This window comes from Choristoneura fumiferana, chromosome 23 (assembly GCF_025370935.1).
Source record: "Choristoneura fumiferana chromosome 23, NRCan_CFum_1, whole genome shotgun sequence".
NCBI lineage: Eukaryota > Metazoa > Arthropoda > Insecta > Lepidoptera > Tortricidae > Choristoneura > Choristoneura fumiferana.
The window spans coordinates 11,776,908-11,789,890 of record NC_133494.1 but is presented as its reverse complement, the minus strand read 5'-3'; the positions used below and the strand labels follow the sequence as shown (position 1 = coordinate 11,789,890).

The 12,983-nt window shown below is 37.8% G+C and overlaps 3 protein-coding genes across 3 annotated transcripts; 2 read left to right on the top strand and 1 right to left on the bottom strand.

Moving 5' to 3' along the window:
• Nucleotides 1-88: 88 nt before the first annotated feature.
• On the bottom strand, nucleotides 89-948 carry LOC141440906 (large ribosomal subunit protein eL43-like). The gene is made up of 2 exons (XM_074105499.1): nucleotides 819-948; nucleotides 89-266 (listed from the first exon to the last, which is right to left on the bottom strand). The coding sequence occupies exons 1-2, from the start codon at nucleotides 909-911 to the stop codon at nucleotides 126-128; spliced, it is 234 nt and encodes a 77-aa protein (XP_073961600.1). The 5' UTR covers nucleotides 912-948; the 3' UTR covers nucleotides 89-125.
• A 1,914-nt stretch (nucleotides 949-2,862) lies between these two features.
• LOC141441235 (uncharacterized) lies at nucleotides 2,863-6,559 on the top strand. The gene is made up of 2 exons (XM_074105905.1): nucleotides 2,863-4,457; nucleotides 5,160-6,559. The coding sequence occupies exon 2, from the start codon at nucleotides 5,177-5,179 to the stop codon at nucleotides 6,557-6,559; it is 1,383 nt and encodes a 460-aa protein (XP_073962006.1). The 5' UTR covers nucleotides 2,863-4,457; nucleotides 5,160-5,176.
• Nucleotides 6,391-11,641, top strand: LOC141440898 (uncharacterized). The gene is made up of 2 exons (XM_074105488.1): nucleotides 6,391-10,753; nucleotides 11,426-11,641. Exon 1 carries the CDS (start codon nucleotides 6,559-6,561, stop codon nucleotides 10,678-10,680), a length of 4,122 nt encoding a protein of 1,373 aa, XP_073961589.1. The 5' UTR covers nucleotides 6,391-6,558; the 3' UTR covers nucleotides 10,681-10,753; nucleotides 11,426-11,641.
• Nucleotides 11,642-12,983: the final 1,342 nt, after the last annotated feature.

Here is a 12,983-nt window from a genome sequence, read left to right as displayed (position 1 = left end):
TCACAATATTAGCATACATAGGCAATGAAGGCATGCCAAAAATGAGCTAGTTTATCTTTAAGGGTGTGATCAAATGAAAGAGAGAAAATTAGGTTTTCCTTTTATTGGCTTATGCTAGTATCTGTTTACTTGACTTCACGCAACCTTCTGACAGCAGACCGGCAGGAGGAGGCAGCAGTGGTGGAAAATACCCAGGCTCCTCCAGCTACGGTCCTCTTGCAGCGCTTGCAGGACCAGATACCAACGCAGGAACGTTTCATGGCATCCTGGAAATGTGAAATAAGTTTTTATTCTTAACAAGATTTCAGAGTACGGGACTCTCTTTGCTATAGGCTGACCCCCAGTGTGGATTGGGAAAGCTTCACACACACCATTAAATTGCTTTGCTGGTGTGTGCAGGTTTCCATACAATGTTTTCCTTCACCATAAAGCAAGTGGTAAATTTAAATTTAATTTCGCACCTAAATTGAGTTGTGTATATTGTAGAAATTATGGGTCTAAGTAGTAGAAATCATACATACAGTGGAAATATAAAAATCATTGAAGTTCAACTTTGAATTTATGCATATTAACTAAACAATTATTCTATTGCAACTCAATAGACAAGTTAACTTTTCAAAATTAACTTAATTTTGCTAGTTTACCATAGAAGTAAAAAAAAATATGTTTATTCAATCAAAACAATGGACCTAATTACCAATTGCTTGTCTTCAAAATACATCTAGCAATAGGAGCCGAAACACAAATTAGGAGTAGAATTAGTGTAAAGATAAATGGTAACCGAGTTAAGCGGCAGAACGAGAAAAATAGAAACTAACCTTTCCACAGAAGGAGCAAGTGTACTTAGCGTGCTGTGTCACTTCCATCTTCTTTACCATTTTACGGAGGGAGGGCACCATAACGTGTGCCATATTTGCCAGTAATTCCGACCTTTTTCGTGCGTTTGGCCTGAAATCATCGAAATAGCGGTTTAGCAAACGACTTCACCAAGAACCACTGAAGTGCTGAATTCTAAGTAGAGCCGATGAAATAAACTTCACGAAGAATAGGGCACTGCATCACCACATAATATAGACCTTAAAACACGATATTTACACGGCGATTACTTTAATATTTACGAATAAAAATTCTCACCATTTTTGTTAACCTGTCTAACACAACAGTTGACAGAAAAGAAGAAGATAGAGGATTGTTTGTTTGTGGTATATTGAAAAAGTATTCATTGAGTTTCGGATTCCAACTTTTTTAGCCACAATAAGGATTGTACTCGTTTGCGGAAGACATCACTCGTTTTTATCATGTATGTAGAAAAATGAAAAATGTATTTTAAACTATCTATACATCTTTCTTACAACTATCGCCTGTGCATGTGAAATTCAAAACATTAATAATACACGTTTTATCCTTTCATGCTATTATTGCCATAAAAAAAATTAAAACTTATCAGTGAGGTGTCCTCACCTACTACTGGGATCACAGACTATTGGGATACTAGTGAAAAATGAGTCGCTCTCACATTTCTAAAGGCACGGCCCCATGCAGTCGCTCGACGCTCGTTTCCAGCGACAAATCTTGTCACGTGCCCCATTTTGAATTTCCCGCGACTCAAATCGGTAACTGCTAGTCGCTCGTTTGCAATCGCTCGTCGCTCGTTTACAGTGACCAATCTGGTCACGTGATCCTATTTTGAATTTCCCGCGACTCAAAAAAGTAGCGTCAAGTCGCGGCGTCGAACAGCAGCTGTCGCGACACTTCCGCGAAATGTATATTGTCTATGGCAATGCCTTTAACTCTATGGTAAGTTAGTCTATGACTTCCTGTTCTGTCGATCTGTCATAGTTCAGTTGGCGCGCTCGCGAGTGTGACTTTTCTAGTTGATGTTCAGTATTCAGTTTACTAGAGTCAGTGTCGTGTTCCTGGAATAATGGTCACATCGCGGGCGACGCAGCTATGAAAGCTAAGTACTATAATAAGTATACCAAGTGCCAAGTAGCATTATGGGTGCCTTAGATTTATCATATACCTACATTAACCTGTAATAACCAAATGTCCGATAGAGACAGATATCATGATAATTATGGTCTGTGTAACCAATGCTTTGACTCCTAATGTGAGTAGTTAGTGGCTTGTCCACCTGGCGCCGAGACTGAGGTCTCAGAATATGAAAGCGATTCCCATGTTAGACTAACTCTTCATGGTCCCTGTGGATATGAGGGGGGAGCTGCTCCACAGTCTGCCTTGCAGTATGAGCACAGTGGGTGACCTGCGGCGATCCCACTGGATGTTTAATATACAGGCTCCGAGAGTGCCAATATAAGCACATATATCGCTAGAAAGAAAGCATATGTTTGTATCTACATAATTGTACATAACTTAACTGATGATGATAACCATATAAGTTCACTAGGTAAACCTAAGACACCTATTAGGGCTCCATGCAGTGGAGTCATACTTATCTACTCCAACAGGTGGTGAATCAAGTATAGCGAAGCAGACTAAGGCCACGGAGCTGAACCCTGTCTGTGTAGGTACGTTAGGTAATGATGTAACGGCCTAGGATAGATAAACGTGGCGACAAATGGTGGAGATGAGCTGGGATTGTAAGACACAAATTTAACCATAAGTAAGTTGAATAATGCATTGACTGACTAATTAAAATTTAATTGAAATAAAAGCTCATTGCAAGTTTGCGACTCACAGCGACATCTGTTGTTCACTCCTGAAACTAAGTTTTAATTTTGATCTAAACATGTACCTGTATATTGTATAGAATAAACAATTTGTAAAGGAGTTTCTTAAAATAAGCCTAGTTTAACAACTAATTATATGTACATAAGAAATACCTACAAACTATAAAACATGCAAATTATAATTTCGAGAGTAATATAAGATCATGACGATCATCTGAAGAAGGCGAAAATGACTTGCTTGCTGGCGGGTGCGAGCCTCGTTTTGTGCCGTCCTGCTCACGTTAATAGATTTTAATACGAAAGCGAGCGAAACGGTGCGATCCGGACCTCGATTCTAGAATTTCTTAGTAACCAGCGGGTTACGTTGGTTAGGTCAGTTACACATGAACAGAAACTGACTTATCCCTTTTTAGAAAATTAATCGTGAATAGTAAATGGCATTTCAAATTGCATAGAACTGTACTCTCAAATAAATGTAGTAAAAATATGAGATTGTTTACTAATACGCATATTACCAATATATTACGTTTGGTTATATTAGTCCAATTTTAATTCTATAATTCCACATTTGCTGTCATGTATGGTATGGTAAGTGTGCAATGTACCTAAAGGTCGTTATGTTGGCATTACTGGCAATATTTTAACTCTAATAGGTTAATAGTTTTGGAAATGAAATACGGAAACTAGAAACCGGAAGTAAAAGCAAGCTCCAATGGTGCATTTCTCTACGAAAGATTTAGGTCAAGTACATTATAATGCATCACTATTGGATTTTACGACATATCAACTAAGAAAGTTAATACGCACACTTGCTATTAAAAAATAAATCCTTAATTGTAACAATAGTAACAAGTTAATAACGTAAGATTGAAAAGTTTGATATAAAAAATTAAATTGTCAGAAAGACGAGCGGGAAAGGCGCGGCCATTTTTTCTTCTCTCTAGTTTTCACCACCGAACCGACGACGGCTTGAAAACGTGAAAATTTTACTTAAAGTGATTACAGTGGTAAAAGTTGTATAAAACGGAAAAATAAACACCTAGCGAGTGTTGCATTATACTTAGGTAAGTCTCATAGAACGTTTTACTATATTTTACCAAGTTTAAAGCCAAAATCGCTACGCGTGTACATGGCTGATGGAAACCAGCAATTTTACTAGGAGATTACTCTTGAACTACGACTCGATGATCTGTGTAACAAATGAATAACGAGTGTTTTGTATGTGTTTTGTTCATTTTACTGGATTAGTAACAAAATAGCTTCTCTGCGTCGCGTTATTCGTCTTTGAGTAGACAAGTAGATAGCTTAGCGCGTAAGCGCACACACAAGTTACAAGTTTAAGTTCAGAAAATAAGTCTAAACTTTACTAAGATCATTATTAGTTTAATTGAATCTTGTTTGAACGTGTTTAAGATGACGATTACTACGATTTCTGTTTGCTGCCCAGAACAAACTTAGGTACCTACCTACCTATGTAGATAGCTTACTCTCTGTGCGTTTCTTACGGAATAAAGACCGTGTGGTCGAATGTTCTAGTTCGAATCTAAGAACAAAATTTATCCCGATTTTAAAGTTTTAATATTATGATGATGTTTCAAAGTTTAAATGTTACACATAATACTTAAAGGGCATACACATTACGTGAGAACGCTGCCACTGCCGCCAACGATAAGAGGAATTAAGGAGGATAATTCTAATTCGATTCAAATACATAAAAACTTCACGGATACGAGCGTGCGAACGTCATTTCATTCGGCATAGACCAAGGTATGTTTTAAGTCATACTTATTATTAATTTGAGAATACTACGCAATAATTTCATTTACCGACGGCTCACAAAGTGTTAATGTTTACATTGCAATTTATAAATAAGTACTAGTCGAAATAAAATGCAATGATGCGTGACATGCATAAGTGACGGTATATAACTATGTACCTATGTATGACGACTACTAAACAAAATCTATTTCTAATGTAGCTGTTACTCATGTGTGTGAATATTTAAGTGCAACACAGTGAAAAGTCAAAGTTTGAATTAATGATAACAAGCCATACAAGTAAGCAAGTGTTGCCACATATGAAAAAAAAAAATTAAGTAGTAGAATCTTGGTGCAAGCTTATAACTTAAGAGAATTATTTTACGTCAAGTAAACTATATCATTATTTATCATTATTTTAATTTTTGCCAATCTACTGTAATTTACATTATGAATACTGTGTCGTTATAAATAATAAATAATGTGATTACTTACATTACATCCACAATTTCACATTCATTTATCATATTAGCAATGAGTACAGTCAGATGCAATTTCTCACTTCAAAAACTTTAATATATTATTCTGACGATGCCAAATTGTTACCCACAATTAGGTAAAACTTAAGACACTGGCCAGCAAGTCATATTAATTTTTTTAATGATTCAATATTTATGTTTGCATGTTATTATGGTGTTAAATTTAATTTCAGCATTCTACCTAACCATTATGGAAGAAATATTGTTAACTCGTTTGTCCACATTTGTCAAAGAAATTAAATGTTTATCAGAACAAGCTCTCAATCTCTGCATTACGTTAGACAACGAAAATTTGGACAATGCCAAGGTGGTTACAGCTAAATTAAAGTCTATTCTGTCTCGCTTCACATCTGAACTGTACAACTACTTCAACACATGCAATAACCCGAACCCGGACCAAATTTCTGATTTTACAACTGATCAGTTGCAAGGAGAGGTAGTGTTGGCTGAACTCGAAACCAAAATAAAGTTGAAGTCTGAGGAAACCACAACATCAAGTAAAGAAAACGCTCAATCATCATACAGTAAGCTTCCAGATCTGACTTTGCCGGAGTTTAGTGGCAATATACTTGAATGGCATCAGTTCTGGGACCAGTTCACGTCAAATATTAACCGGAGAAAGCTGAACGACGTTGACAAGCTGCTGTACCTCAAGGGTTCACTGAAAGGAGATGCGGCCAGACTTGTGGATGGATTTGATACCACAAATAAAAGTTATCAAATTGCTGTCAATGCATTAAAGACAAGATATGGGAAAGAAAATGACATAATATATGCACATCACAAGGCCTTGAACAACGTCAAACGAGCTGAGAAAATGGAAGACTGCCGTGGAACGTTGGATGAAATTGAAAGACACTTGAGGGTGCTCCAATCAATGGGAGAGAACACCAGTTCCAATCATGTGCGATTCCTGCTTATGGAGAAATTCCCTAGTGAAATAATATACGAGGTAAAAATTAGACTGGGGTCCGATGGGAAGGAGACCGTTGAAGATATCCGCAGGCAACTGTCCATAATTATTTCTGCTAAGGAGGAATCGCAAAGAATGACACAGGAGAAGACCACGAGTGAAGCACCACAATATACAGTGGAAACTTTGCATGTCAAAGAGAAAACGCAACGGAGGGAATTCAGGAATAACAAACCTCATAATGCAAAGCCTCGAAAAAATCACTTCACTTCACCTGACAACAAGCCTGGAACTAGCCATTGGAATTCAAGACCAAATAAAAATTATACACCAATGAAGAGAAAATTTGAACCTAAAAGGGAGACCAATGGAAGGTTTTATGGCCAAAAGAAAAGGAAGTGGTCATGCATTTTTTGCGGAGAAAACCATTATAATGTCTACTGTGGGAAAGTTAAAACCATTGAAGAAAGAAAAACCAAATTAAGAACAGGTGTTTCAACTGCTTTCGAGAAGGACACTTCCTTCAACAATGTGAACTCAAGAAGTTTTGTTACAAATGCTCTTCAAAGGGACTTCGACTTCGTCACCATAAGGCATTATGTCCTAACAACTTTACAAAAAGGGAAGAAACAGAAAAGCCATCTACAAGCACCAGCGTGATGCATGTAGGCATGAAAGGCCCTACTGTACTTCAAACAGCTGTAGTTATGGTGAAAAGTGAAAATGGAAGGTCGAAAAGGTGTCGCATTCTACTTGACTCAGGAAGCCAACGGAGCTACGTGACTCGAAGCATTGCTGAAGAACTGCAACTAAAAACCGAAGAGGAAAATCACCTTTTCATCTTTACCTTTGGAACCAAAGTGCCTCAAGAACTGGATAGCCCGATTGTAAAGTTGAATATAGAAACACGCACTAATAACATTAAAACATTGTTTGCTAATGTTGTCCCATCAATATCTCATAGCGTTCCCTACATGGATCAGAAACTAAACGACTGGAATCGCAGAGAAAATTATGTATTTGCTGACGATGGGTCATTATCTGATAGAGTTGATATCCTAATCGGTAACGATTATTATTATTCGCTCATGGGTATGGGAAAAATACAAATAAAGGAAGACTTATACTTAGTAGAATCCGAGTTAGGATGGATACTTTCAGGAGTCTCAAGAATGACCGCAAATAAATCCTGCGACGACTTGTCAGTAGTAACATACTTCCAAGCATCCTGTGAAACCAGACTAAACCGACCGGACGCACCAATAGACAATGGAAACTTAAAGTGCTTGTGGGACTTAGAGTCAATTGGGATCACCGACTCGCCCAAAATGGATCGAGATGTAGAAGCCATCAAACATTTTAATGAAACCACTGAAAACAGAGATGGTAGATACTATGTAAGTTGGCCATGGAACGAATATCCACCGCATATACCATCAAACTTTGGTTTGGCGTTCGGACGCTTAGTCAATTTAGTCAAGAGGCTAGATGCTGATACTCTGCGGAAATATGATGAAACATTAAAGGACCAATTAGAAAAGGAAATTATAGAAGTAGTACCTATCACACAGGCAAATGAAGAGAGCAATCCAATCCACTACCTACCTCATCACGGAGTTTCGGTACCTGGTAAATCCTTACGCATTGTATACGACGCGTCAGCCAAAACCAAAGACAAGTCTTTAAATGAACATCTTCATTGCGGCCCAATGTTGTTGGAAGATTTGACAGGTTTAATTTTAAAATTTAGATGCTACTCCATTGGAATCACAGCGGACGTTGAAAAGGCGTTTTTACAAATTGGACTTAAAGAACAGGACAGAGATGTGACAAGGTTTCTATGGCTTAAAAATATCCATAAGGCAGTAAATGAAGACAACCTTATGTACCTGAGATTCACGAGGGTTCCATTTGGAATCATCTCGAGTCCGTTCATGTTGAACGCCACTATAAAACATCACTTGTCAAAAGCTGAAAGCGAGAAAGTCAGAAAACTAGCCAACGATATATATGTCGACAACATCGTGACTGGAGCCAACGATACACAAGAGGCATTAGATTTATACTCGAAGTCTAAAGAAACATTTCAACAAATATCGATGAATTTAAGAGAGTGGAGCTCTAACTCCGAGGAACTAATGCATAGTATTCCTGATGCTGCTCCTGATAAAATTGTCAAGGTTTTAGGTTTGGACTGGAACCTGGAAGATGATACGCTTCACCTAAGGACTAAGGTACTCAACAATGCTAATACCAAAAGAGGTATTTTGAAAAGCATCGCATCCATTTATGATCCATGTGGATACACAGTACCCACGTTGCTATCTGCTAAACTACTGCTACAGGACCTATGGAAAACAAAAATAAAATGGGATACACCATTGCCCCAGGATATTGTTGATCAATGGAATGAAATTAAAGGAAACTTAGACGAAGTTAAAGAAACAAGTTTGACCAGACGCTACCTGAAAAATTCTCAAAACAATGATTGTCAGATTCACTGCTTCTCGGACGCCTCCACAAGAGCGTATTCTGCTGTGGTTTATATAGTAGGAAAGAATGAAAAAAGTTTTGTTATAGGAAAGTCACGCCTAGTGCCAATAAAAGACCAAGAGAATTTGAAGATACCACGACTTGAACTCTTAGGTGTACTTATTGGAAGTCGTTTGATAAAATACATAACAAAGTTCATTCACTTCAAGATAACCCAACAAGTACTCTGGACGGACAGTCAAATTGTGATCGACTGGTTCAATTCAAGCAAATTATTAACTCCGTTTGTAGCGAGAAGGCTTGAGGAGATTAAGAGAAATAAAGACTTGATTATCAGATATGTTCCTTCAGAATTGAATCCTGCTGATGTAGCTACCAGACCAACAAGTTTGAAAGAAGATAGACAACGATGGTTGACCGGACCAGATTATCTGCTCGATGAGCCTGGTAAGTGGCCTGTAAGCACGGCTAGAGAACATACTCTTTTGGTTGGGGAGTGTCTATCGAAGACTGAAGAAGCTCGAGAAGATCCTGAAGCAATAGAAAAACAATCTAAAAAACAAGAAGTCATTGAACCACGAGATAGTACACTAAAAGAAATTAAGAAAATACAAGCCGAATACTTTCGAGAAGAAGTAGACGGAAAAGAAACTAATCTTAGTCGGAATTTAGGCCTATTTAAAGATATCGATGGCATTTTACGGTGTAAGGGTAGACTTAAATATGCTGAATGGTCGTTTGACAAGAGGTATCCGATGATCATACCTAAAGACTGCGATTTCACAAATAAACTTATTAAAGACACACACGAAAAGAATTATCATGTTGGTGCCAACCATACATTGAGCTTAATCCGTCAATCTTATTGGATACCACAAGGAAAACGCTATGTTCAGAAGATCTTGAACAAATGCCCACGCTGCATGAAACATAAAGGCGGACCATTTAAGTTACCACCCACACCTGCACTGCCACATGAACGAGTTAATTATAGCAAACCATTTACGTTCACTGGAGTGGATTATTTAGGACCTGTGTCAGTAAAATCTGAGAAAGGAACAAGCAAAAGATGGATATGTCTGTTCACATGTTTAGCTGTTAGAGCAGTACACTTGGAAGTAGTTAAAGATCTATCTGCAGAAGAAGGACTGCTTGCTCTCAGGCGAATGATTTCAACTAGAGGAGTACCATCACTTATAACATCAGACAACGCTTTACACTTCAAACTGATAGCTGACATAGTAAAGAATGCATACTGTGTAGAAAATAAAATCAAATGGCGATTTATACCAGAACTGGCTCCATGGTTTGGAGGCTATTATGAGAGACTTGTTTCTCTCGTTAAGCATTGTATGCGAAGAACACTTCAAAAACAACTTTTATGGGACAGCCAACTGTCAACAATCACCAAAGAAATAGAATCCGTCATAAACACGCGACCTTTGACATGTGTTGATAATGAACTTGAACACATTTTGAAGCCAGTTGATTTCCTTCAAGTAGCTGGATGTATCTCGTTAAAGACAGCTAACAATCAACCGATACTACAAGGCACATCGACAAAAACAAATTTAATTCAAGGTTGGAGAAAAGCTCGCATCCTGCTAGAGGAATTCAAAGAAATGTTTCAAAATCGTTATCTACCTAGTTTACGTGAAAGGTATAGTCACTCGCATAAGCAACCTCGTATCATGTCAAGAGACATTCCTAAAGAAGGCCAAATCGTTCAGATAAAGGGTGATAATAAAAACCGAGAGGGTTGGAAAGTAGGAAAAATAATCGATCTGACAAAAGGATCTGACGGTTTAGTAAGGGTAGCTAAAGTGAAAGTAGGAGACACTATATTTACACGTTCCATCGCGCATCTATATCCGTTAGAGGTGGAAGATAATGAACAACAGGAACCAATACCTCACAATCCAACTGAAAACGTTGAAACTCCAAGGTTATCTGAAATAGTACCTGAAGAGTCAGTAGTAAGCGGTGATATTGAGATGAATGAAACTGATGTTCCACCAATGGAAACGTTACCTGACAACGAGATGGAAATAGACTCAAGCAAAGGAATGACAAATGATTCCACAGATAGTACAACTGCAGATATAGAGATTGAGAGCAAAGATAAACAAGACGATTTAAAGAACGACACTAACATAATGAATGAAGATTCTTTGACAAACGAAGGTGGCAGACTAGAGACACAAACTGGACATAAACGAATTGCAGCGGTCCGGGCCCTTGAAAGGATAAGGGAATGGACGCGCAATCTAATGACACATTTACACTAATTTGTTCCCGGCCGGAGTGTCGCGACACTTCCGCGAAATGTATATTGTCTATGGCAATGCCTTTAACTCTATGGTAAGTTAGTCTATGACTTCCTGTTCTGTCGATCTGTCATAGTTCAGTTGGCGCGCTCGCGAGAGTGACTTTTCTAGTTAATGTTCAGTATTCAGTTTACTAGAGTCAGTGTCGTGTTCCTGGAATAATGGTCACATCGCGGGCGACGCAGCTATGAAAGCTAAGTACTATAATAAGTATACCAAGTGCCAAGTAGCATTATGGGTGCCTTAGATTTATCATATACCTACATTAACCTGTAATAACCAAATGTCCGATAGAGACAGATATCTTGATAATTGTGGTCTGTGTGACCAATGCTTTGACTCCTAATGTGAGTAGTTAGTGGCTTGTCCACCTGGCGCCGAGACTGAGGTCTCAGAATATGAAAGCGATTCCCATGTTAGACTAACTCTTCATGGTCCCTGTGGATATGAGGGGGGAGCTGCTCCACAGTCTGCCTTGCAGTATGAGCACAGTGGGTGACCTGCGGCGATCCCACTGGATGTTTAATATACAGGCTCCGAGAGTGCCAATATAAGCACATATATCGCTAGAAAGAAAGCATATGTTTGTATCTACATAATTGTACATAACTTAACTGATGATGATAACCATATAAGTTCACTAGGTAAACCTAAGACACCTATTAGGGCTCCATGCAGTGGAGTCATACTTTATCTACTCCAACAGGTGGTGAATACAGTAAAGCGAAGCAGACTAAGTCCACGGAGCTGAACACAGATGGCCTGACTAGGAGTATACAGGTATGAGTCGCAATCTTAATCACTTGCATACTATAATGAGAATACATAGAGTTGATGCATTGTTCAACCAGGGCAAGTGTCGCTGCCCTGTCTATGTAGGTACGTTAGGTAATGATGTAACGGCCTAGGATAATAAACGTGGCGACAGCAGCTTCAACATTGGCGGCTGCTTGAAAAAAATTACAAGTTATGTGGAAATGACGAAATGTGTCGTTGTTTACAAGTATCAAAAATGGGTTTATCAGTGCAACACATTGCTGCTTCCTATTTTTGGAACCTCAACATTTTCAGCTTTATCGCTATATGTCACGTGACTCAGATTATCGCTGGAATTGAGCGTTCGAAGCGACTTGCATGAGGCCCCGCCTTTAAGTGAATACATTCCTTATAAAAATCATTCGGATTAAAAAAAAACTGTATTGTCTATTGCGAGTTCAAATGTCAAAGTGACATATGACATTTCGCAAACCTCTCCTCTAATCTAATCAACGAACGCACCTACAAGACCCAAAAGCGTCGATCCTACGGTTTATACATAAAAACCGTCCAGATCAAGCAGGACGGCATAGATTAGCTTCATCAAAACACAAACATGTTGCGAACGATAATTACTACGAAACAAGTTTTAAACAACAGCTAAATTAAAGTTGTGAAGAGCAACATCACGAGATGTCTGAGCACCGAACTGGCCGACGAAAGCACCTAGCAAGTTAGTATTTACTGGATTGTTTATTAAAAAGTATGCCTTTTTTGGGTTTAAAACCATTATTTTGTTACTTTTAGTTTTGGGGGTCATATTTTAAACCGTGTAACTCGAGTTTCTGTAGGCTTAGTTAGCGTGTTAATTGCATAACCGAAACGTCAATCTTCACCTTGCGAATTGTCATCAGACGAGAACATGATCAGAACGGCAAATCCAACGTGTCACGAGAACTCGCAAAAAACCCTCCATTGTTTTTGATAATTAACCACATAAAATATTAATGACTACTTGATAGTTTAGAGTTCAGTGCTTAGATTTGTAGTAATCTGAATGACTACCATAATTTTGTAGCTGATTCTTACTATGTCAAGAGCAAACCCATAAAATTAACAAAAAAAAACAACTTCAGCATCATGCCCTGCTAGTCTAGTCGGATCTGATTAAGTTTCAAAACTTATCTATTTGTTGAAAATAAAATCTTGTTTTAAATTAATCACTAAACAATGCAAATACTTTGAGTCTCCAAAGTAAATGACACATAAAATTGGAAGTGTCTCATAGAATATTAGTTTTTTTTTTTCAAAAAATTAAATTAAATTTAAATGAAAAGAATTTCAGTACTTATTTATTTCGAAAAATTGGATAGCTCTAATATAAAAAAAATACTGAAAAAAATAATTTTAATATTCATACACACAACAGAACAGTAAATAGTGATAATGAAAGAATCTTTAATAATTGAGGTATTAGCTAACAAACTACCAAGTAGAGGGACCCAAAA

Coding starts and splice junctions, on each gene's coding strand:
- LOC141440906 (XM_074105499.1), bottom strand. CDS start 911: ATGGCACACGTTATGGTGCCCTCCCTCCGTAAAATGGTAAAGAAGATG. Junction 267..818: donor CTTGCTCCTTCTGTGGAAAG/GTTAGTTTCTAT, acceptor TCACATTTCCAG/GATGCCATGAAACGTTCCTG.
- LOC141441235 (XM_074105905.1), top strand. CDS start 5,177: ATGGAAGAAATATTGTTAACTCGTTTGTCCACATTTGTCAAAGAAATT.
- LOC141440898 (XM_074105488.1), top strand. CDS start 6,559: ATGCATGTAGGCATGAAAGGCCCTACTGTACTTCAAACAGCTGTAGTT.